The following is a 23,946-nucleotide window of genomic DNA, read 5'->3' on the forward strand; positions in this document are numbered from 1 at the left end:
CAATAAACAGCCCTGGATAATTTCTCCTGGAAGTCACAGAGACAATTAAAATAGATGCATAACTAATCTAGATATGGCACATCTTTGTTTGAAAAGGCACATTTTTGAGTCCAGAAGATCATATTTTAGGCATAGAGGGAATTTTTCCCCAGGGAATTTAACCCTGCCACCCAGAGACACAGCCTAGGCTTAGAAATACTTGGGAGGTGTTTTGCAGTCTTCATTCCCTGGTTTAGGTGGCCTTTCCTATGTAGGAGATCTCAAAAAAACCCCCCAAATTACGAAGGCTGTACTTGGCATGATCACAGTGTCCTTTATATTTATATTTGTACAACAACCTATAGAACAACCTCTATTTTACCTGGCAGATGATGCTGCCAGACACAGTTCCAGGCCTGTAGCATAAATCTTGATGTCTTTTAATGTTTACTTTAAGCCTCAGTGCTGGCCAGAGCTCATAATTCTGAATATACCAGTGACAGAGTCTGAAGGTGGTGCCCCCAAGTTATTAATTAAGTGGCTCAGTTCTGGTGGCAAACTGATCCAGAATATTTTGAATGAACAGTGTGGGTATTTTATAGACTTGCCAATCTGCAGGCACTGTGATTTCTCAGCTTTTAATGGCTCTGGAATAGGATTTCATGTTGATTGTTGTGGGGGGAAACATATTGGGATATTTTTCTGAAGCAAAATTAGTTCTGTGGAGGAAATTGTTATTTTCCTTTGCTGTCTTAACTCAGAATTTGAAATTTCATCAAGCAGTACTGTGTGAAAATGTTTCAAGGCTGTTCTGTTCTCCATGACTGCCAACTAACCCTTGTTTTAATCCTTTCTCAGAGCTCAATCCTGGGGAGCACCTCCAATCTGCTGCTGCAGAGCCCTGCTCACCTGCCCCTGCCCCAGCAGCAGCTCCTGAAGATGGAAAACATGCAGGCAAACAGTGTAAGGCCACCCCTGCAGCTTTGACTGTCTTTGAACAGTCTTAGAACTCCTAAAATAAGTAATTTTGATTTATCATCAGGTAACCCTGCCCATGATCTTTAAGGTCCCTTCCAACCCAGCCATTCTGTGGTTCTGTGCTAATTGAACAGTTGAGTGGAGCTGAAAAGGTTGAGAACGTGGAAGTTATAAAGAGTAGCTATGAACAGATTATTTTAATCATTTACACAGTTTTCTCTTCTTCCTTTTAGAAACCAGGTTTGCTGGGAGAACCTCCAACAATGCTCCTGCAGACAGTACTGGGGATAGGGGTGATGCCAGCAGTGAGCTCAGGCCTGGCAACACGAGGAGAAGCTCTCAAGTGTAAATGACTTTTTATTTCATCCCAAATCAGTAGAAATGCCCAGCTTCACATTATGCACCTGACTTTGTCCCTGTGTAACAAAAGCAGGTGGTTAAATATTCTGCTTGCTCAGTTACTGCCTCTTTTTGTACACTTGGAATATGTTTTTAGTTAGGAGTGATGTTTTGTGGGGTTTTTCAAAGCAGGTAAATGTGAGTTGCTTGAGAGGCACCACAGATAGGTTTTTTGCCTTCATTTTGTTTTAACAACCAGATTGTGACAGATGTCAGTTAGAATGCAAATTTCTGTGCCACTGATGCCCTCAGTATTTATGAGGAAAGATCAGTTGGATACTGGGGGTTCAGCCTGGAGAAGAGGTGGCTCCACAGGCAACTTAGAGCCCTCCCAGTGCCTAAAGGGGCTCCAGGAGAGCTGCAGAGGGACTGGGGACAAGGCATGGAGGGCCAGGACACAGGGAATGGCTTCCCAGTGCCAGAGGGCAGGGATGGATGGGAGATTGGGAAGGAATTGTTCCCTGGGAGGGTGGGCAGGGGCTGGGAGGGAATTCCCAGAGCAGCTGTGGCTGTCCCTGGATCTCTGGCAGTGCCCAAGGCCAGGCTGGACATTGGGGCTTGGAACAGCCTGGGACAGTGGAAGGTGTCCCTGCCCATGGCAGGGGTGGGACTGCATGATTTTTAAGATCCCTCCCAACTCAGACCATTCCAGGATTTTCTGATCTTGTTTCTTCCACTGATCCCTGTGTTCTGCAATCCTCTGAGTCATGGCAGTAACCAGGAGCAAGGAAAAGGTTGCCAGGGGAGGGCAGAAAGCTCCTCTGAATATCCAGATTTTCATTTTGGAGAACACTTTCCAGCTCTTCAGTTACAAGACTTCTTCCTAATGCCATTTGAGGTGGGGTTTCCCCCTGCGTCCTGTCCAGCATCCTCTAGGATGTTGTTCCCAGTTTTTTTGAAAATGACAGGAAGCACTAAGTAAGTTATCACAGGGAATGTTTAGAAAAGTCAGAGTTTTATTGTATCAGCTTGAAATTGAGGTGTTTGCCCATGGGATGGTAAAAGAACAAAAACCAGTGAAGTAGCTCTGGAAGTGTTCTCCTCCTCCCTCAGTAAACCCCACAAGCAAACCCTTTGTGATAAATCCCATCTAACAGCAAAGTTTCTCCATTTATGGCTGGCTGCAGCATCTAACCCAGCTCCCATTCCAGCAGCAGCAGCAGGGATGGGCATGCTGCCATTCTTCCCAAATCAGCACATTGTTGGACAAGCTCTTCCCGGGCCAAACAATGCTCCAGACAAAGCCGCAGCCGAGGCCGTGCCGGGAGCGCAGCCCTTCCCTCAGGCCCTGCCCAGCCTTCCCGCCGGAGCTCTGCGGGCTGGCCACTCCAAACCACCCAGCCAGCTCAAAAACTCCGACTCCAACCTGGGGGTAAGGAGCATGCAGCACAAACATTGTCTTTGCCTTCTTTCTTCTTCTTCTTTCTCTTCTTTATTTTAACTGCAACTGCGTCTTCGCTGTAAAATTTGCTGTAAAAATTTGCTGCATCCCAGGAGCATCCTTGAGACTTCTTAAGGTCATTGCAGCTATGAATAATAGGGAGAAAACAATGCTGCTCTTTGGTGGTCCAGCTGAGTGAACAAAGGAATCTCCACAGTGCTGGAGGGCTTTTTTCCATGTGTTTGCCCTCACAGTGTTTGATGATGAAATTAATCTCAGGGGCAATGTCTCTTTTAAAGGCCGAAAATTGAACTCGTGGTTGAATTTCATGATTAATCAGGAGCAGTTCTGCTGGTGTGGGGAGGCCTTTGGGTTTCCAGGTGGTTGTGTGTGTGTGTCTATATAAATTATAGTCTATATAAATTATATATCTATATAATTTAAATTATCAGTTTTTTAAAATATTATTTATTCCCTTGAAGGTGAGGTGTGAGAGGATGATGGGATGGGATTTAAGTGGTCTCATTCTTCCAGAATTTTTTTCTGCCATTAAAAAAATTTACCTTTTTTATAATATACATAAATACTTTGACATTTATGGGGAAACATGTGCTTAATTCATTATTTTCCTAACATTTGGCCTTTATTTCCTTGTGTCTCCAAGTAAAAAGAGTTGATTTTGCTTTGGCCATGTACTTAATGTTTTCACTCCCTGCATCTGGAATTGTTAGAGTGATTATTATTCCTTCACTTGCATATAAAAGGTTTTCTTTTGTTTGTTTGTTTTGTAATACCCTTTAGGAACTTTCAGTCTGAAGAGAAACATTCCTACAAAAACTATTTGGAAGAAAAAAAGTGCAGGCAATGTGTCCAGATTGGGATTGACTTCAAAAGCTTCATTTTATTTCAAAAGGATTTTTTTTCATAGGACTAAGCTTTTCCAGGACCCTGCTGGGCCACTTAAGGTTATTTCTGATCAATTTTATATGAATTTAATGCAAACTGCCCTGTCCATTTTTCAGACTCCCTTGAAGAAACAGACTTCTCTGCTTGGGGAACCCCCAAAAGAAATTCGGCTGAGCACCAACCCCTACTTGAATTTGGCAAGTGTTTTGCCTGGTATCTGTCTGCCAGGTAAGCAAACATTTCATGGGTTTCAGTGCAAATTTCCACAGCCACAGTGTGGCAAATATTCATTCTGTTTGCCTGGTAAATCCAGTGACCACAGCATTAATCCTCAAGGAAATCTTGTAGTGTGTCTTAAAATTGCAAAGTAATTCATCCTGATGGTTAAACAGGGGAACATTTTCAGAGGTAATGAGCTCACAAACTTGTAGAAACCTTTCAGTTATTAGTAGCACTGATTAACTTGGGGCGTAGCCTAATCTGAAGAGGCAAAATTCAGTTTTAATCCTGGATTAGAACCTAATTTATATGGTTTTTACAAGCCAGGTGTTTATTCAAACTGCATTCTTTGTGTTCCCAGCAGCAATTGCCAGCAAAGCCTCCAGTCCTCCACAGCAGACCAGCCTTCCAAACAATGTCATGGATGCTGCTGTGTCTCAGGGAACTGCATCACAACATGCAATGGAAAATTATTTCAGTTACTCCCAGCAGCCTGGGGAATACCCACAGGTAGGAGTTCCACAGCCTGGTGTCCCTTGGAGCCTCTGGGATTCTCCCAGAGCTCCTTGTTTTTTCTGGGTGCTCCTCCTGCCTCCTCTTGTGGCTGAGCCTCTCCACTGACACTTTCTCTCTTTCAGTGTTCAGAGTAGATGTAGCACAAAGAACATCCCCTGCTGAAGTCACAACCCTTGAAAAATTGCTTCTTGAGAGCCTGAACTCGGGGCACTCACTAAAAAATGCCTTCTCCCAACCTCTGCCTTGGCTTTTGTCTGCCTTCAGAACCAGGCAGTTTTTCTCTTTGCCTTCCCCCGAAGTTTTTAAGGCTTGAACTTTGGCTGGATCCCAGGGAAGACAGCTCTGCCTCCCAGTTTCTGCACAGCTTGGGGGATGTTTGCCAGCTGGTTTCAGTGCACAGGATGTGCTCCCCATCTGCCCCATGTGGTGATCAGAGCGTGGCCATGAGGTGGAGGGTCTGGAGAGTGTTGCAGTGCTCAGAGCCAGTTCCACAGGACACTGGGAAAGAACATTCACATATTTTCATTAACCATTCTGAGTCTGTATAAAACTGTAACTGTGTACAGATCAAATCTGAGAACTGCCTCCTCCCCAGGTTGTCAGTGGGGAGACAGAGACTCTGCTGGGCTGCTGCCAGGGAGATCTGTGAGCTCCTGGGAGTCGGGTGGCTCTGGAGGATGCAGAGGGTTTGGATTGGGAGAGTCCCAGCCTGGCCAGAGGGGTGGGAGGAGCAGGGTCACTGCACAGAGCAGGGAGCTGTGCCAGGGGCCTGACACCTCTTGGATCAGATCTGGTGCCTGAAGGGGCTCCAGGAGAGCTGCAGAGGGACTGGGGACAAGGCATGGAGGGACAGGACACAGGGAATGGCTTCCCAGTGCCAGAGGGCAGGGATGGATGGGAGATTGGGAAGGAATTGTTTCCTGGGAGGGTGAGGAGGCCAGAGCAGCTGTGGCTGCCCCATCCCTGGAGGTGTTCCCATAACAGGAATTGTTGTCCCAGCCTCACTGCCAGAGCAGTGGTGCCTCTTGTATTTTTTAAGCACTTATCATAATTGTAAATGTTTGATTTGAGCTTCATCATTGGTGCTAAAGGTGTTCTGGTGCTTCCTGGAGAGCTTTGGGTTGTTAAGAATTATAGGCAGACATGGGAGAGGATTTCTGCTCCTCTGTAGGAGGCTGTCCAGCAGTGGTACCAACATTATGCTCAGGCACATCACTCTACCCAGGCCAGAGTGGATGGCTTTGAAAATGAAGCCTCTGAGGTGAGAAGGAATTTCATTTGCTTGCTGTCTGCACTGGCTGTTCCTCCCATCAGCTTTGGGACACCTGCTTTGTGTGTTGGCACAGGAATGAGAGGCTGGAGAGTGTGGGGTGAGGGCACTGCATGGTCACTGCTGCTGGGATTCATACCCAAAATATCCCTCTCTGAAATCCCACCATCCAAAATCACCTGGAAAGCTCAGGAGTGTATTAAAATATTCCCACCAGGAAGCAGCACACCATTAATGGCATTTCCCAGTGCTGAATTTCCCAGGATTGAAGGGCTGTGCTGTGCCCAAGCTGAGGTTTCTGTGGCTAAGGAGAAAGACACTTTTTTATGGAATTACACAAATTAAACCACCATCCAAATCCCACATTTTGCTCCAGGAATTGCTGCATGCCCGAGCTGCTGTGAATTGCACCTCTTGTAACCAACTGAGAGTGACTCAGGTATTTCCATACCTGTTGAGAGCTCATCACAATAGAAAAACAAAAAAGCATTATTAAACCATTTTTTTCCTTCCACTTCATGGATCCCATTCAGGAATCTCCAGGTGGATCTTTCCCAGACTACAGCACCTGCCTGCAGGTGGTGCCTGCCCTTTTGAGTGGAGCCCAGGGATCCCAGCCGGGCTTGCAGCCTCCTGCAGCAAATCCCTTAAAGAAGGTGAGAGAAGGAGCAGTGGCTGCAGACGCTGCTTCCCTGCCCCAGAGCGCTGCAGAGCCCTCCAGTCCCTGGGGATCAGCTCCATCAGTGCCCCAAAACCCACAGGCAGAGCAAGGCTGGCTGTTCAGGAGCTTCTTGGAGAGGTGTGAGTGTGCAGAAATGCCTGGAAGGAGGCAAATAAAGTAGGGAGTGAAGAGAGGAGGAGGAGGTTCCCACTGGATTTAAATGGGTGTTTGCCTGAGCTGCAGATGGTTTGCACTGGGATGGAACCTCTGAGGCATCAGAGCAGCTCAGGGCAGCATCCAGGTTACAACAGCCCCTTGACTGGATCCTGGGGGAAAGAAAACCATTTTAAAATGGCTTGTATTTGGATTTACAGCTGATGTCAGCTGCAGCTTTCTTCAGCCACACTCACTGAGCAAAGCTGCCTTTGCTGGTGCTCCAGTGGGCACTTAAATTTCATCAGTAAAAGGAGTGGGAATGCTTTGGGAACAGTGAGGGCCAGTTTATGGAGTCTGGTTAGGATTTAGAACTCCTGAGGAGTTCCTGTCCCTGTGCTGTAGGTAAATCCCATTGCTCCTGTTTTCATGGATGGGAGAGCTGAGGGGCCTGGCCCTTCCATCCCAGCATTAAATCCCTTGGGTTCAGTTCTGGCAATAGACTGGGCATGAGATTCCCTTTTTTTTTTTTTTTTTTTGGTGATTTAGAAGGCAGTGCATTCCTTCTAACTCCAGCAGTTCCTGACTCCAGGGTAGAGCTGGCTGTGACATGGCTTGGGGTACAGATGGCCAAAGCCTGGCTGTGGGCTGGGACATCAAAAAATGGAGTTTTCGGATTCCCAACAGCTCTGACATGGCTGGAAATGATGAAATGGCAACAGGAGGAGACAGTGTGGGGTTTGAGCCAAGCAGTACCTCTGTTTATCTCCAGAGAGGTTCCTGGGGTGATGGAGAACAGCTCCCTGGGATGGTGGTGTTAGTGCCAGAAGCCATAAAAGGCAGGAGGAGCAGGGTCAGTCCCTTGGCACAGACACAGCAGCACAGTTTGCCTCCAAACTGCTGGAATTGCAGATAAACCTCAGTGAAGAGGCTGCTCCCCAGGCAGCTCAGTCAGTTCGGAGTGTGCTCATGTGTCTGTGCTTGCAGGGACCCTGCAACTCGTTTGGATCCTGCTTTTTTGGCCTTTTTTTAATCCTGCTGTTTCAGACACTCAGGAGGAACAGGGTCAGGGGGGTTTGTGTGAGGCATCAGTGAGCCAGAACCTGGTGGAGGCTTACAGGACATGGGTGACATCCCTGTGGCTTTTAGAACTGCAGGAGAGAGGATGGGGGAAAACTGAAGTCTTTCCTAAAACAATTTTCTGTTTCTGCTGAAGGTGCCCTCCAGGATGAAATCAGACTGAGCAGGAGCAGTTTGAGTTGTGACTGTGACCTAGCACAGGGTGCTTGGAGAGCTGCTAGGAAAGGTTTCTCCAAAGGGAAAGTGAGCCCAGGAAGCCCTTGGCGCAGCGTTAGAGCAGCTGTGCCCTCACAGAAACCCCACCCTGGGCCCCTCAGGGCTGCCTGTGTGTGTCAGTGAGGCCTTGGAGTTGAAATTCAGATTAAAGATCCACTGCTGCTCCCTCCATCCCTCACTCCCGTGTGAAGGCAGGGCCAGGGCCTGTGATCCTGCACAGACCCGTTCTGGCATGGCTGGAAAGCACATCCTTCACCCCTGGCTTGGCACGGAGCGGGGCCAGGACTGTTCAACCCCTTCAGCTCTCCAGGAGGTACGAAAAGTGCCTCATCCTAAAGGCTGGAGATGTCTGGAGCAGCTGCAGGACACCATGGCCATTATCCCACTGGAGTTTATCCACGTGCTGTGGAATGAGGCAGCGTGGCCCAGGCACCTCACGTGTGCTGGGGCACTGCTGCTTTGATCAGTGGGGTTTTTTTAGGGAAAGGGCACAAACCCTGACTCGTGAACTGGACCTCAAAGCCGAAGGAGTCTGGCCTTTGGCCTCACTTCCAGCTCCTGGGGTGGGAATTCCCAGGCTGGAGCGCTGTTCATTGGCAGTGGTGGTTGTGGATCGAGTGTCACTTGTCCTGTCCTGCCCGCAGGTGGCCCCGAAGCGCAGCTCCTCGTACCTCGTGTCCTCCCCCGAGCCCGGCCCCGTGGAATTCCCGGCTCCCGGCGGGGCCGTGCGCTACTCGGAATCCTCCCTCAAGAAGAAGCGCGTGTACTGATCCATTCCCACGGATTGCTCCATTCCCAACCCTGCCCGGGGGAGGGAAGGCAGGTGGGAACCCCTCTGTATTTATTGCTGCCTTAACTTCAGACAAGGAATTCTTTCTGTGTGGGGTGAGTGTCCCAAGAGGAGCCAGCTCTGTCCCGGCACATCCAAGGACACAGGACGTATGTGACAAAGGTGGTGGCTGCTTTGATGTGGAGAGGAGGGGACAGTGTTGGCTCTGTCACCTGTGGGCTGAGGGACAGAGCACAGGGACTTGGGGAGCTGGGGCAGCTCCAGCTGAAAGCAATAAAAACCCGGAGGAAGGAAAGCTGAGCCTTTCTCCAGTCCTCAGCCTGAGGAAGTTAAAAGAGGAAGTCTTGATAGTAATTATTTTGTATTTTTTTAACTCAGAATGTGGGTGGTTTTTTTCCAGCTTTTTTTTCCAGGATTAAGAGTTCTGCATTTACAGCCTTTCAATTTTTAGTATTTCTTCTTAATCCTGGAATGGAGCGATACCAAATGTATTCCCAGAGCCTCGGTGATGTTCTCAATAAATGGCTGTTCAAAGGGAGATGCTATCCTGTGCTGCCTTGGAATATTCCCTGGGATCTGGAGAGCTGATCCTTGGACAGTGGAATAACTTTGTCTGGTTTTAGGCTGAGAATCCACAGCTTTTCCATCGAGGACATAATTCCCAGTGTGTGGCTGCAGCAGTGTGTGGGACAGCTCCTCCTTGGCCACCCCACATAATTTCCCAGTTTTGAGTGTATTTCCCCCCTTTTTTTTTTAAAGACTTTTTGTATTTTTAGCTTATTATCAGCTCTGGCTCAAGTTGTTCTCTTCTGCCATCAGTCCTTGGAGCTGGAGATCAGCAGTCCTTCCTTTTGCCATCACTGTTATGACAGGTAAATGAGGAGCCAGCCCTCATTCCAAGGCTTTTCCCCCTTGGAATCCTGCTGCAAATCCATTTGGATTGGGTTCACCGAGGCCAGGAGCCACCTCCTTCTCCCTTTTCCTTGCTAGACAACCCTGAAGCCATTTTTCAATACTGATTTTTTTTTTTAAATTAAAGTCTTAAACTTTGCCTTTCAAGCTTTGGGATGTGACCAGGATCCACATTTACAAAGCTTAAAAAATCCCAATCAAAATCCCTCCTCCCTCAGCTGCTGGAACTGCTTCACAAACAGGAGCCAGGAGCTTTTCTGGGATTCTGCCTGTATGTATTGATAAATTCACTTGTAATATTTTGTTTCAACTGTTTGTATATGCAACTTTCTCAACTTGTTACACTTTTCAATGAAAATAAATTGTTGGTACTTATTTCAAGTGGATTTTTGTGGGAGGAAAACAGCCCCTGGACTCCTTTGATCAGGTAAGGTAGGAAAAGGTTTTGGAAGTTCCATTTGAAAACCTCTCCTCTGTTTAACTTCTGATTAAAAAGGGAGGCACATGGCGAAAAAAAAAATTTCTTTATTAGATTTGTTTGTATAAAGAGTAACAAAGTGCTTACAGATTGAATTCAGCTTCCTAAGTGACATACAGAAACAGTAACACTGTAAAAATAAATCTGACCTCCTTGGAGCTCATAATTACAATTTTTTTTATATATTTATATATATATATATATAGACCTCTTCCTATTATTGCCAAAACTTGAGTATCTCTTGAGAGCATTTTCCAACTTCCAGGTATGGGAGGAAAAATGATGGCCCAAGTTTAGGAGCTGGGGCAGCAGGAGCTTCCAGTTAAACCACTCATGGGCTGAGCCTGTGAGTCAAAATGTTCTTTAAAGTTCCTATTCCCTGGGACACCCCTGGGTGCTCAGGCCTCTCTTTCCTTTTGGATAAGCCCCCCAGATTCTGGCCATGGATTGGGTTCTTTTCCATCTCCATTCACTCCTTCCCTGCACATCCCTCAGCACCAGGGATGCACATTCACCCCCTCCAGGGCTACATCCACTCTGGGAGCTCCAGGGGGTAGAATGTGGGAGTGGAGTTAGGAAAAGCAAATTATTTATCCCAAAATTGGGGTTCTCTGTGCCCACCCCTCCACGCTTCTGGGGGTGGTATTTTTGAACACTTTCTTTTTAAATACCTGTAAGAGCTCAGGACTGGGGCCTGGTGGGTTAAAAAGAGTTGATAATTTTGCCTTCCCTGTATTTTTATGCTAAAGTTGTTTTGTTTGTTACTAGAATTTAAGTGCATGTGAAGGATATCTTGTCAGCCAACTTTAAAATTATTAATGGAGCCCTTTTCTATCCACTGGCTCAGCTTTGAGCTGAGAAGTGCAGTGGATTTTCCCAGCTCACATTATCCATCAGGGCAATTCCAATTGTGGCACAACCAGAATCAGAGCAGGATAAAACTGCCCTGTTAAGAACAGCAGCAAAGGGAGCTGAAAGCTCATTTTGCCTAAACCTTTAAATTCCTTTAAACCAACTCTTCAATCTGTTGGCAGAAGAATCCTTTATAACCACATCAGCCCAGCCAGAGTACAAATTACAGGAGTACAAAAAAAAGGAATAGCCTTGGGCGCATAGATAGTTTGCTAGGCATTTAAAGTCCTGACAGTATAAAAAGAATTCATTACATTTTACTCATAATTGTTTCAAATCCTTGGATCAGGTTGTGGAAGGTGGTACGTTCATCATGTTTGTAGATCCAGCACTTCCTCATCAGCTGATCCACCTGCCAGCAGAAACGGGGAGTTTTTAAAGGAATGAAACATTCCATTGGGTTTTCCAGTGAAGGCGATGGGAGCAGAGTCTCCCTGAATGAACAGAAACACCTCAGGTGCTGGGCAGGGGCCGTTGTGGCAGTTCAGGTTTAAACCAACACAGCAGTTCCACCTGGGGAGCTGCAGCCCAGAACTGCCAGAATCAGAGGGATTCCCAAGGAATTTTCATGGATCCAGGTGCTACAGCAAGTCCTTGACCCAGCTGAAGGGACACTATGGATTTGGGAATGTTAATATCAAAAAATATCTTAAAACAATGCTTGAAAACCTTGGAAATGCCTTTTCCCAGCACTCCTGAAGGTTTTCCTACCTGAGTGGCCAGGCCTGTGGAACCAGGGAGGTGTGACCCCTCTGGGGCTGAATCAGTGTCCAAACAGGGAGCATCCATCCATCCATCCATCTATCTTATCCTTATCTATCTATCTACTTACCTGTCTACCTACCTATCCATCCCTCCCTCCCATCCATCCATCCCTCCATCCATCCTTCCTTCCTTCTATCTCTCTCTCTCCCTCCCATCCATCCATCCATCCATCCATCCATCCATCCATCCATCCATCCATCCATCCATCCATCTTATCTATCTACTTACCTGTCTACCTACATATCCATCCCTCCCTCCCATCCATCCCTCCCTCCCATCCATCCCTCCGTCCCTCCCATCCTTCCTTCCATCCATCCCTCCATCCATCCTTCCATCTCTCTCTCTCCCTCTCTCCCTCCCATCCTTCCATCCATCCATCCATCATCCATCCATCCATCCCTCCCTCCCTCCCATCCTTCCATCCATCCATCCATCCATCCATCCATCCATCCATCCATCCATCCATCCATCCATCCATCATCCATCCATCTATCCTTCCCTCCCTCCCTCCCATCCTTCCCTCCATCCATCTATCCATCCCTCCCTCCCATCCTTCCATCCATCCATCTTTCCATCCATCCATCCATCCATCCATCCATCCATCCATCCATCCATCCATCCATCCATCCCTCCCTCCCTCCCTCACCTCCTCGGGGCAGGTGGGCGGCCGTGGCAGCCGCTTGTCGTCCTGCAGGACCCGCACGAGCCGCGCCACCGTCATCTGTCCCTGCGTGGGGCCGATCATCTTCAGGAATTCCTGTGGGGACAGCAGGAGCAGCTGGGAATCCCTCCTCCCCACTGCAAGGACAACCACCAGGGTGTTCCCCAGGATAAACCCAGGGGGCTGGAGGAAGGTGTTCCCCATGGAAGGGGTGGAACCAGATGAGCATTAAGGTCCCTCCCACCCCAAATGAGTCTGGGATTCTCTGATTGCTCTTCTTGTTGCCCCAAATGTTTAAAATGATGGATTTAAGGAGCTCTGGCAGCCATTCCTCTCCCATCCACTTACTGCCATGGGGCTGGACTCAGAGTCACAGTAGGTGAGGAGTTCATAGAGCGTCACCCCGAAGGACCACACGTCGGAGGCGATGTAGAACTTGCTCTGCAGCAAACACTCCGGGGCGTACCTGGGGGCACGAGGGGACAGCATCACACCCAGAGCTCACAGCCCTGCAACTCGAGACCCATGGTCTCTTTATAGAGCCCTTGCATGTAAATTAATGTGGGATGCCAAGTAAAGAGCAAAAAGTAATAAATAAAGTGTGTGTTCCACAGCAAGGCACTGTGAAACTAAGGAGACCAAACCGCAAACTGGGAAAATGGATCATTAAGTTCAGGAAGAAATAAACGGCACAAGAGGTGAGTACAGTCCCCCAGGTGCCTTTTCCTTGCTCTCATGGTGTATCTTTACTTAGGCCTCTTATAAAAACAGGAGAAATCTTGGGGAGTAGAGGAGCACCAGGTCCCTGGGCTGCAGCCTGGTCGCGAGGCCGTACCAGAAGACGGGGCTGTCGCGGTCGTCCTTGACGGTGTAATACTCCTTGTCCGTCTCGATGGCCTTGGTGAGCCCAAAGTCCCCAATCTTCACCCTGTTCTCGCTCTCCACAAGGACATTTCTCGCTGCCAGGTCACGGTGCACATACTGACAGGAGCCCAGGTAGTCCATGCCCTAGGAGAGGAGAAAAGAAGCCTTTTATTTCCTTTTATTTCTCCTATACTTTAATGCCTTTTTCTCCAGTTAATGCTTCCAATGGCCTGGCCATGCTCTGCCCTTTCATCCCTTCCTCCCTTTACAGCTGCACCTTGTTCCTTCCCTCTTGCCAGCACACATTCCAAGTGCTGCTATCCCTCCTAACGCTCTGAATCCTCCCACAGGAACAACTTCTCACAGCAAACTTTCCAGCAAGGGAACCTCCTCATTATTCCCCTGCTGCTCTTTGTGCCAGTAGCACCCAAAGCATGGGAGAGATTGCTTTATGGGGATAGAGAAGGAGAATGGGCTTGTTCCTGATGTTTTCCACGCCCCCTCACCCTGCTGCTGGAACAGAGGAGCTGCAGGCTCAGGGGCCAGCTCACCTTGCAGATCTGAACTGCGTATCTGAGCAGCTGCTTGAGATTGATCTTGTTCTTGTTCCGTGGGAGATACTCCTTCAGGCTCCCAGAAGGAAGGAATTCCATGATGAGTTTAATCCCACTTCCTCCTAAAAAACAGAGCATGTTTGGTTTGCAGACCCTTCTCACATCAGGAACACCAACAGCTTTTGTACAAGCCCAGAGCACCTGCAGCATTTCAAACATCACATGGCTCATTCCCATCATCCACCCCTGAGCCAATCCACAGGAAAACCTGCTCCAGGCAGGACATTTATACATTCTAAAGGAAAACACATAGACTTTTTTATATTCTGCAAGATTTACCATCTTCTGTGCAAATGCCCTTGTATTTGACGATGTTGTCGTGATAAAGATTCCTCAGGATTTCTATTTCCTTCTTGAGGTCAGCAACGTGATTCCCTCCACTCTCCGGCTTCAGGGATTTCACTGCCACCTGCTCCCCAGTGTTGTCACCTTCTGGGTCATATCTGCACAGTTCCACCTTGCCAAAGTGGCCCTGAGTGGGAGAGAAAGGAGCATCCGTGAGGACAACGCTCTGACAGTGACACCCAGGCACTGATCTGGGTGTTGGTGTGGCACAGCACGGGCTGTGGGGACAGCCAGGCACTGATCTGGGTGTTGGTGTAGCACAGCACGGGCTGTGGGGACAGCCAGGAGCACTGGCTGTGTTCTGTAGGTGACGTTTCTCTTACCTCACCCAAATCCCGGATTCTTTTCAAGAACCTCTTCTCAAAGAGAGTGGGATCCACCTCGGTGACGGGTTTCTTCTCCGAGACAATATCGGGATCTAGGAGGGGAAAACCATCCCAGGTCAGATTCCTGCATGGTCTCGACACTCCAAGGCATCCTTGCTCAATTCCCAGTGCCACATCTTTCCTTCCTTAGATCCCACCTGCTTTCTGACAGGGAATCCTCCATCCACACCTGCAGCCTGGATCTGCTTTCAGACCCATACCCAGATTTGGTAACTTCCCACTCCACAGCAGTTCCTCAGCTTCCATGAGATTGGAACAAGAAGCTCTTCAAGGTCCCTCCCAAGCCCTCCCACCCCAGGATTCCATGATCCCTCCCTCCAGGTGCCCCCTGTGCCTTACTCTGCTCCTCCAGTTTGTTGATGTCCCTCATGATAGCCCTGAAGAAGGGTCTCTGGTGGGGGTCGTAGTTCATGCACTGCTTCATCAGATCTGCCAGTTCCTTGCAGGACGGTGTGGCCAGCTCAAAGTGCCCCTCGTAGAACCTCTCCTTCTGTGGGAACAAACGGAAATTCCAGGGATTTTAACTCTGTGACTCACAGTTCTGAGCTGAGGCAATGGCTGGACTCAAGGAGCTCCGAGGTCTTTTCCAACCTGAGCAATTCAGTGATTCTACACGAGAGGATGTGACCATTAAATCCTTAACTCAGTGTGAGCCTTGCCAAGGAAATCCTTTTCAGCTGGAACTCTGATCTCCTACCAACAGAGAATTCCTTTTGTGCTGGAGCTGGAGCAACCACTTTACACCATCAAGTTTTCAAAAGGTGCTGAATGTTTCCCCTTTCAGAAGTCATTCCCTGCCAGGCTTCCCCAGTTATTTATGCACCAGGAAATGTTTGCCAAGGACACACCGGGAGCTCCTCACAGCCCTGACAGCTCCGGGGCAGGTGGGACAAGGCTGGGATGGGCATTCCCAACCCTGCAGGGCTGTCCCAGCTGTGGCCACAGGCAGGAAGGGCACAAGACAACTGACTCCAGTGCTTTAGATTGCAGTGAGCAGCAGCAGTGTCCATGGGAGACCCTTTGGAGTCCAAAAACCCCAAGACTAGAATCACTGGCTGTTTGGGAGAACCTCACTCAGCTTCTAACTGGACACAGGGGTTAGAAAAGGCTGGGAGAACTGGGATTGTCCAGCCTGGAGAAGGGAAGGCTCCAAAGAGACTTCAGAGCCTCTTCCAGTGCCTAAAGGGGCTCCAGGGGACTTGGAACAAGGGGGAAAATTGAAAGGCCCAAGAGGATAGATCCAAGGTGAAGTTTGTGTAACAGTTTTACCTCTGCTAAGGTCTTGTCTTTCAGTGGAATTTCTCCATTATAGCAGATTTCCCACAGGGTTGTACCAAAGCTCCACTTGTCTGCTGCAATGCTGAGGTTGTTGGAATCCTCAACACACTCAGGTGCAATCCAGGGGATCCTCTCAACGCGCTCTGGGATAAAACACATTGGCACTGAGTATCACAGGAGGGAAAACCAGCCTTTAGCTGGTTTCTTGTCTGTAATAAACTGGAGCTGCAGAATCTGTCCACTTTCAGGGAAGTCTTGATTCTCAAATCCCTGTTTTCTTAAGGATGTTCCCGTGGCTTTTACAGGCTCGTGCCTGGAGCCATCCACAAACTGAGATTCCTTCTGTGTTATCTCACTGGACACAACACTTTGTAAGAGAAATGAATGCTCTGAACACCCACTGTGCATTTGCAGATCGATGAAAGCTGATTACTTCTATTCCAGAGCCAGTTCTGGCTGCTATAAATGACATTCATCCCTTTCCCCTTCCCTGGGAATGTGATCCCTGGACATACCTTGCCTGGACAGCACCGTTACGGGGATTCCTGGGTCACTGAGCTTTATGAAAGGCCCATATTCAGTATCAATTCCCTCTCTGGCCAGCAGGATGTTCTTGGTGCACACATTCCCATGCACCAAATCCTTGTCCTCCTACAGATAAGCAGGGAAATAACAGTGAGTGGGATGCTCTGCAAGTGCTCCAGGATATCCACACCACAGGGGATCTCTAAAATACTCCAAGCTGAAATCCGAAATTACAGCTGGGAAGAAATTGGAGAAAAAGGAGGAGTAGGGAAACAGAGTGTTCCCACTTCACTCTTCCTGGGGGGAATGGGTTCCCCACTAGGCCAAGGTGCCTTGGCCAAGGTGCCTCTTACCAGGTAGCTCAGGGCACTTGCAAGTTGTTTGGCTACTTTGAATTTCCATGGGGTTGTGAGAACTTCACTTTTCTTATGCATGAACAGATCCAGAGGCCCACATTCAACAAACTCTTCAACCATGATATCTACAAAGGCAGGTGCAGAAAGTCAGTGCTGCAAGAAATTGTTTGGAGTCATTTAATTTGTGTTCCCACCTCCCCCTGTGCCCCCAGCCGAGATGGTTGGAAAATGTCTTTATTTCACCTTGCCCAAGGTTTATTTCAGTGCTCAGAGTCCAGATTAAAATGCTGAGGGGCTTCACGTGGCAAATGAACACTAAAGCTGGAAGCATTTCAAGGGAATCACTGCTGCCACCGGGTGGTTTGTATCCACACTGCCCCAGCCCCTCTGGCATTCACCCTGGAAGACTCTTACTCAAACACAGCATTGGAAGGGGAAATTTATTGGGAGAAAGGCCTTTACAGCTGCTTTGGTGTCCCAGTTCCATCCTGGAAAGCTCCAGAGGCAGCAGCTGCCAGCCCTGTCCCTGCTCCAAGGCTGCCCATGTCCCTCCCAGCTGCCATTCCCTGGACTCACTTTCCACGTCCCGGACGCAGACGCCATGCAGGAGCACGATGTGCTTGTGGGACACCTGCCTCATCATGCTGGCTGTCTCAAAGAATGCCTGGGGAAAGGGAGAGAAAATCACATCCAACTGCTGCTCCTGGGGCAGCATTCCAAGACTTTCCCACATCCAGAGCACCACGGAACAGCAACACATCAAAATCCCGGGGTTAGTCACACGAAGGGTCAGCAGGGGAGGGATGTGCCCCATGGGGTGCCTAAAGCTGGGATGAGCTGGATCTTCAGCATTTCCCCATTCCCAGCCCTTTTTTAAAAGTTATCCATGTACAACACACACAAGGAAAACACTTGCCAAGGAAATGTCTCTGTGGCTGGGGTCCAGGACTTTCAGCAGGACTCGGATCTCTTTTTCATTCTGATATCCTTCGTTCTCATCATCCTTGAGGCTGAGCATCCCTGAGTAAATCTGGGTCCTGGTCCCTCTTCCCAGGTGTTCTCCCTGAGACACAACAGCAGGGATTTGTCAGACAGGAAGCACACAAGGTTTACACCAATATTTATTGGAATCTGTGCTTTTTTCTGTCTCTGGTTGATGTGGTTGCAGATTTAAATTTATTCCAGCGAGAACCCAGTGACAGGGAGTTATTTTTGCTTCAGTGAGCTCTGAGCATCCTCCCCATGTGAATTCCTTGGATATTACACCTCCACTAACATCCAGCAGGTTCCCTGGGATTGAGCATTCCCAGACTAAACAAATGAATAAACAGCTGGGCTCTTATTCACAAGAAGCTGCTACTGAGGTGATCTTTAGTGTGTTTCCAAAAGTGAGAGGAAGTAATATTTCACTGCAAGGCTTTGTTTGGGGAAGCAATTTCCTCCAAAATAACAGAGGATTCTGCCTTGGGATATTTTTGCAGGAAGCCTGGATGCTGACTGTAAACACACCAACCCAAACCCAATCTCTGTCTGCAGTGATGCAACTAAAAACCCCCCAAACCTTTTTATTTCACAGAGGAAGCCACGTGCCTGATTTAAGAGCTCTTTTTAGAAACATTAAATGTGATTTAAGTGCATTCCAACCCGTGTGTTTGCTAAGGTTTATTCAGGTGACCTGAATAAATAACTACAGACATGGGGAAATTTGAAAATTTAGGGAGGTTTCGAACACAGAATTCTGACTGCTCAGAGCTTTTGAATACTTCACCTTTTTCACTGTAGGATATTGTCTTAAACCTCTGTTTCTCTGATAAGTAAGGCTTTAAAAAATACACCCACGACAAACCAGCTCCCCAGAAATGACCTTAAACCCCCTCTTTTCCATTAGAAAACTGCTTAAAAATCAATTTGATTTCCATTGAAAGGCATCCCTCTCCTCAGCTCTCCTTTATCCACACAAGGCCATACAAACATTGGGGTTCTGGAATCAGAGGCTTAAATCCAAATAAAGCTCCAAGTTAAGTTTGCTGAGGGGACCTGGGAGCAGCCAGCAGGGGCTGATTGGTGGCCCCTGGCCAGGACCAGGGACAGCCACACTCGTGGACTGCAGGGGAGCTCAGCACCCACCTGCACGATCTCCTCCTTGCGGATCCGATGGAAGCTCAGCTGTCCCATGGGATACACTGGCTGCCATTCCTGGGCCTTCTTGGTGGCCACCAGCAAGTTGGAGATTTCTGCAAGGCAGGGGAAGAAAATATCCTTAAAGTTTTTCAAAGAAACTGCACTCCCCCTTCCCAGTAATAACATGGATGTAAATGCTCCTGCCTTTAAATCCCCAAAAATTGGGAGGAAAAAAGGAACTTGGACTTGACCTCTGCTCCTCATTCAACAGGAGAATCACTAAAGCACAGTTTCATATTTGTGCTTTGAGTTATCATCAGCCAGATCAGGGTGATACTGAGCAACTGAACAGAGTTTTCTGCACAAAGCTTGAAAGAGAAAATACCTCTGCTGTACATGGAATAAAATGGAATAAAATATCCCACATTCCCTCCTGCCAGCGGATCCATCTCCTTTCCAGTGTGCAAGGGGGAGTCTCATTTCCTCCTCACCTCCTTCCAAATTCCCTGTACTCTGGGAAACACCACCAGTGTTCCCAGGGCACTGGAATGAAACTGGGGAGCAGGGAATGAGCAGAAGGAAAAGACTCAAAAATCCAGAGCTTCCTCCCCACTGCTGTGGGGTAGATCCAGAAGTTTTGCACAGTAATTCTGCCTTCCAGACAATATTTATTGGGAGAGGATGGATTGGGATGTGTGTGGCCATCTGGGCTTCCCCCTGCTGGGAGCAGAAGGTGGAACTCTGGAAACCACCAGGAATAACCACACCCTCCAAACTGCTTTAGTCCTGCATCCCCTGAACTTCTTCCTGAATACCTGATTAAATATTCAGAAAAGGAAAAAAACCCACCAGGAAAGAGACAGAACAGGGAACATGCACTGAATCCTGCTGGAACTAAAGCCAGGGAGAAGCTGAAGTGGGCAATCAACTCCCTGACCCATTTTGTTTTATTTTATCCCAATCCAGCCATCAAAACGTAACCAAAGTGTCAAATGTGCAATGTCCTCCTGCTCCAGACCATTACCCACGTTCTTTGTGCAGAGTGTGAGAAGCCCAGGGACTCTCCCAAGGCCTCAGAGCAGCAGGTAACTGATGTGGCTCAGTTATTCCCCTGCTTCTAACAGGAAACCATTATCAGCTCAGCACAATCACCCCACTGTGCTTCCTCTCTCGCACAAAATTCAGCTGCAAGACGCTCGCAGTTCATAGCAAACAGCTCCAGAGAGTGCTGCCATCACTCAACAACTGCCCCATTGTCCCTCAGATGGGACCTCACAGATATTTCCTGCCACCAGCCTCTTCAGGACATCAGCTGGGACCAAAACCCTTCCCTGCTGCCTCGTGCAGATGAATTATTGAGCACCAGCTCACAGTGAGAGCAAACACAGCAGCTTCCAACTCTCCTTTCCCCTCCTCAAACCTGTTCCTGGCACCTGTTTTGTTTCTGACAAAACTCCTCCTCCCCAGAGAAGGAAAAAACTTTAAACTTCTTCTTTTTAAAGAGCTTCACTGCAGGATACAGCACTAAAAACACCCTAAAGAAGCCTCCTGTTCCTGGAGTTTGCTCCCTTGCAACAACAAAACCCTGCAGGGCCAGGCTACCTCTGGGTCTGGGCTGGCAGCACCTCTTCAGGGTGAAGCTGATGTTGTCTGTCCGAAGGATTTGTCCCTTCAAGTGATCCATGAGGTCTTTCAGGGATGCAAAGGATTTGTTGGAGCCGTGGAGGAAGTACCCCCCTTTCTTCACCTCAATCTGGAAGTTCTTGTAGGGGCCTGAGTTATTCATCACCTGCTATTGGGGGGAGAGGGAAAAAAAGAAAGCAAACAGAATCACTGGAGTGAAAGAATATTTGTAAAGCCATCAAAGCCTCTCAAAACCTTGGCATCACCCGTAGGACCAGCTCATCACCTGCTCCTAAGCCAGGGTACTCTAATCAAACTGCAACAAAGCAGAAAAAACCCTGAAAATTCCTGGAATTTTCACTCCCAGGAGGCTCAAAGAGCAGAAGAGCAGCCACATGAAGATGCAGTCACCCAACAAGCCCAAATTACAGCTTTCTTTTTGCAGAGCCTGAGAATATGCAGAAGTTTTGCCTCTTCTGGAGGAATTTTTTCTTCCTTTGGTCAAGAATTGCAGAATCTGGAGCAGGGTTTTGAAATCTCAACTTAAAAATAGCAAAACTCCCTTTGCAACCCCAGATGGTTCAAGCACTGAAACAAAATCTCAGGCTGGTGTTGAGACCTTCCAGTTTTGCTCCGAGGTGTTGGGGAAGGGCTGAACTTCTGAACTTCCCCATCTCAAGACTTTCAGGGCCTTCCCTCTGCAGTTTTGGGTCACCTCTCCCTTCTCTCTTTTCCAAGACAAAATTCCTTTCTTGTTGCACTGTTAAAAGACAGAGCTGATCATCTTTTTTTTTTGGCAAATATCTACAGGAGATAACCCCAGGATCAAATATCCCTTCCTGACTCACCACTGATTCCATAACCATTTCTTCCTAAGATAATAATTTTATTATTATTATTATTATTAATTTCTTTATTATTATTCTTGTGTGAACACTTTAAATATTCTCCCAAACCACCAAGTCAGCTGCAGGCTTCCAGCTGAGGCCAGTGTGGCAGTAAAATCCATCCAGGGAATTAAATCCATGCTCAAAAAGGCTCAAGGGAAGGTGAAGTGACAAATTCTCCGTGTCATGAGTTTAAAACACTTAATTTTTATCACATTCCTGCACAGTTTGATTGGGAGGAATGGAAATGTTCTGGATCTAATTAATCCTATTTGGAGAGACAGCACAAAGGTGTGGAGAAAAAAGCCAATTCCCTCCAACAGAGATCAGGGTGACTTCCCTAAGGACAGAAACACATCCCCAGGGATTCCAGGGAGCAGATTCCTGCTGGGAATGCCACAGCTGGCTGTACCTCTGAGCCTTCCAAACACGTCACAGTCATGAGGATGTGGTTGAAGTTTGTGCAGCTCCACCTCAGCACGTACATCCCCACCTCGTTCCCCTCCTGCCTCAGCTTGTTGATGGCATATTCCGTGCTGGAAGGGAATGGACAGTGAGCAAAACCAACAAGGGAGCATCCAAAAATCTGTTCTTGGGAAGGAACACGAGAGCAAGCCTCTATTTGGGGTGTAACAGCAACTTAGAAATATTTATATTATTATTAAAACAGGATTTAAGGGCACACTGCTCACCTTGGGCTGCCCAGGGCAAGGGAGGAAGGATTTGTTAAAGGGAATTCTGCATCCAACACTGTGCAGGTGAATTCTGGGATTTCTACAGTTTGCAGCTTAAACATAAAGGGAAAAACCACAAAGGTGGGTGGAGGGAAGAGAATTCCTTCAGGGGTTTAAAAACCCAAGGCTTTGTTCATCCATCCAAGGACTCCTGGGGTGAGTGTAGAGACAACTCTCTACCTAAAATATTCCCACGTGTCCATGGAGGAAACTCTTGAAACACTCCTTCACTGCAGAAACACTGGCTTTACAGATGAGTAAAGAGACAAACACTGATTTTTTCCTTAGCAAAATTAAGTTTTTTCCAACCCTTTGGTAACCACCACCCATCCAAACCCCGGCCTTCCTCAGCAGATTCACTACGAGAGGAATTCCCCAGAAAACCCCTCCAAAGGCAGAAGTGACTGACCAGATGGGCCCGTGGCAGCCGTTCTTGATGTTGTGCTGGATGAGGGGAGGAGCCACATCAGTGCACAGGTAGTGGTGGGCATCTGCTGTGAGCCTGAAGTAGCCATCGACCAGCGAGGTGAAGGACAGGGCCTCGGCGTGGGAGCTCAGCTTCAACTCCTGCCACAAAACACAGGGAAGAGCCCTTACAGCTCTGCCACGACACCTTGGGAATGCTGGAACATCCAGCTACTTCTGGCTACAGGATTTGGGTGTTTGATGAGCCAGCAGTGACCATTCCTGCCCTCCTCTGTCCTGGCTGCACACTCCGTTCTCCAACATGGCAAGGTCTGCAACTCCACGTGGGATCTGTGAGGGAAACTTTAGTGCCAGTGTGGACACAACTGCACTCACCCACTTCTAACAGCCACTTCTGCACTGCCCAGTGTCAAGGGCAGCACATTTTGTGTTATTTACACTCAAAATGTCCCTCAGGAGGTTGTCACCTTCTGTCCAAGCCCACCCCAGTTCCCCATGGAAGGGAAATGATCCCAGGTTTGGTTCTCACCATCCTTTTGTTATCCTGCTTGTTGATGCTGACTGTGGACTCCTTGATGACAATGTGGGTGATTTCAGGGAAATAGGAAAAATTGTTCCACGTCTCCCGAAGTTTGTGTTTTTCCTCCTCCTTTTTGGTTTTGCCATCAGATTTTTTCTTCTTCTCTTTCTCTGTCTGTACAGGCTGCAAATGTATTTGGGACAAAAGCTTTAATTAAAACATTTTCAGCACAGTGTTTTTACTCTAAACCAAAAATCCCTTCTATAACTACAGAATAATAATATAAAATACAGAATATAATGCAGTGCAATATATAGAATAAAGCTACTGAATTCTGGAATGTTTTTTGCAGAGTCTTTCATTTTCCTGGTACTTTAAAGGCTTGCCCACACAGGCTGTCCAATGTCCATCCTTGGAACCTTTCAAGATAAAAGCCCTGAGCAACCTGGTCTGGTCTCAAAGCTAAGCCTAAAAAGGGCTGGAACTTCCTGAGGTTCTTCCAACCTGGATAATCCTGTAATCCCATAAAAGCCCCTCCAATAAAAAGCTGCTCTGTAGTGCCTGAAGACCACAACCATTTTTTAACAGCTGTTATGTCCCAAAAAATCCTCTAATTCCCATTTCTCATGGGCTACTTACACTTGGCTTGAGCCTCCACTGAATCCCATTGTTTCCTGTCACCATCACTTCATACTTCTCATTGTCTCCACAATTAAATTTATTTATCTCATTCTCAGCAGAAATCAGCAAAAACGAAGTCTCAAAAATCTCTGCCCCATAATATTTGGTCAGGATCTCCATGGTGGATAAATATTTAACCTTCAGATCCCGTGGGGAGACGCTGTTGTTGCAGATGGTTTTGTTGTTGAACTCCTTCAGGAAATGCTTGAAAACGTTATTGATCCGAATCCTGGTTAAGAAATTCCTCTGCCTGATGGTCTTGTTCAAAGTTTCAGGGATATAATGCTTGTAACTAGAAGGAAAAACAAGG

General features: G+C 47.7%; 2 protein-coding genes across 14 annotated transcripts in view; one reads left to right on the top strand and one right to left on the bottom strand.

Moving 5' to 3' along the window:
* RAVER2 (ribonucleoprotein, PTB binding 2) overlaps nt 1-9,907 on the top strand; it is a 30,555-nt gene extending 20,648 nt beyond the window's left edge. For 2 of the 11 annotated variants that reach the window (XM_069023626.1, XM_069023619.1), the window contains exons 7-14: nt 838-942; nt 1,191-1,302; nt 2,508-2,728; nt 3,760-3,871; nt 4,224-4,372; nt 5,550-5,639; nt 6,182-6,304; nt 8,403-9,907. In XM_069023626.1, coding sequence (XP_068879727.1) covers nt 838-942; nt 1,191-1,302; nt 2,508-2,728; nt 3,760-3,871; nt 4,224-4,372; nt 5,550-5,639; nt 6,182-6,304; nt 8,403-8,528 — 1,038 coding nt within the window. In that variant the 3' untranslated portion in view covers nt 8,529-9,907. Of the gene's footprint in view, nt 1-837; nt 943-1,190; nt 1,303-2,507; nt 2,729-3,759; nt 3,872-4,223; nt 4,373-5,549; nt 5,640-5,865; nt 6,088-6,181; nt 6,305-7,011; nt 7,650-7,678; nt 8,221-8,402 lie in introns of those variants that run through there. The other 9 variants (XR_011152587.1, XM_069023621.1, XM_069023622.1 and 6 more) reach the window with 9 other exon arrangements.
* Nucleotides 9,908-9,967: 60 nt separating this feature from the next.
* Nucleotides 9,968-23,946, bottom strand: part of JAK1 (Janus kinase 1) — a 45,210-nt gene continuing 31,231 nt past the window's right edge. For 2 of the 3 annotated variants that reach the window (XM_069023616.1, XM_069023617.1), the window contains exons 7-25: nt 23,595-23,928; nt 22,965-23,138; nt 22,419-22,576; nt 21,688-21,811; nt 20,368-20,557; nt 18,772-18,878; nt 17,561-17,707; nt 17,221-17,308; nt 16,642-16,769; nt 16,279-16,414; nt 15,755-15,906; nt 14,825-14,975; nt 14,423-14,517; nt 14,034-14,226; nt 13,692-13,816; nt 13,112-13,284; nt 12,625-12,742; nt 12,262-12,372; nt 9,968-11,202 (exon numbers count right to left, since the gene is read on the bottom strand). In XM_069023616.1, coding sequence (XP_068879717.1) covers nt 11,101-11,202; nt 12,262-12,372; nt 12,625-12,742; nt 13,112-13,284; nt 13,692-13,816; nt 14,034-14,226; nt 14,423-14,517; nt 14,825-14,975; nt 15,755-15,906; nt 16,279-16,414; nt 16,642-16,769; nt 17,221-17,308; nt 17,561-17,707; nt 18,772-18,878; nt 20,368-20,557; nt 21,688-21,811; nt 22,419-22,576; nt 22,965-23,138; nt 23,595-23,928 — 2,806 coding nt within the window. In that variant the 3' untranslated portion in view covers nt 9,968-11,100. The remainder of the gene's footprint in view (nt 11,203-12,261; nt 12,373-12,624; nt 12,743-13,111; nt 13,285-13,691; nt 13,817-14,033; nt 14,227-14,422; nt 14,518-14,824; nt 14,976-15,754; nt 15,907-16,278; nt 16,415-16,641; nt 16,770-17,220; nt 17,309-17,560; nt 17,708-18,771; nt 18,879-20,367; nt 20,558-21,687; nt 21,812-22,418; nt 22,577-22,964; nt 23,139-23,594; nt 23,929-23,946) is intronic. The other variant, XM_069023618.1, reaches the window with a different exon arrangement.

Source organism: Aphelocoma coerulescens, chromosome 8 (genome assembly GCF_041296385.1).
Source record: "Aphelocoma coerulescens isolate FSJ_1873_10779 chromosome 8, UR_Acoe_1.0, whole genome shotgun sequence".
In the NCBI taxonomy this organism is placed as follows: Eukaryota; Metazoa; Chordata; class Aves; order Passeriformes; family Corvidae; genus Aphelocoma; species Aphelocoma coerulescens.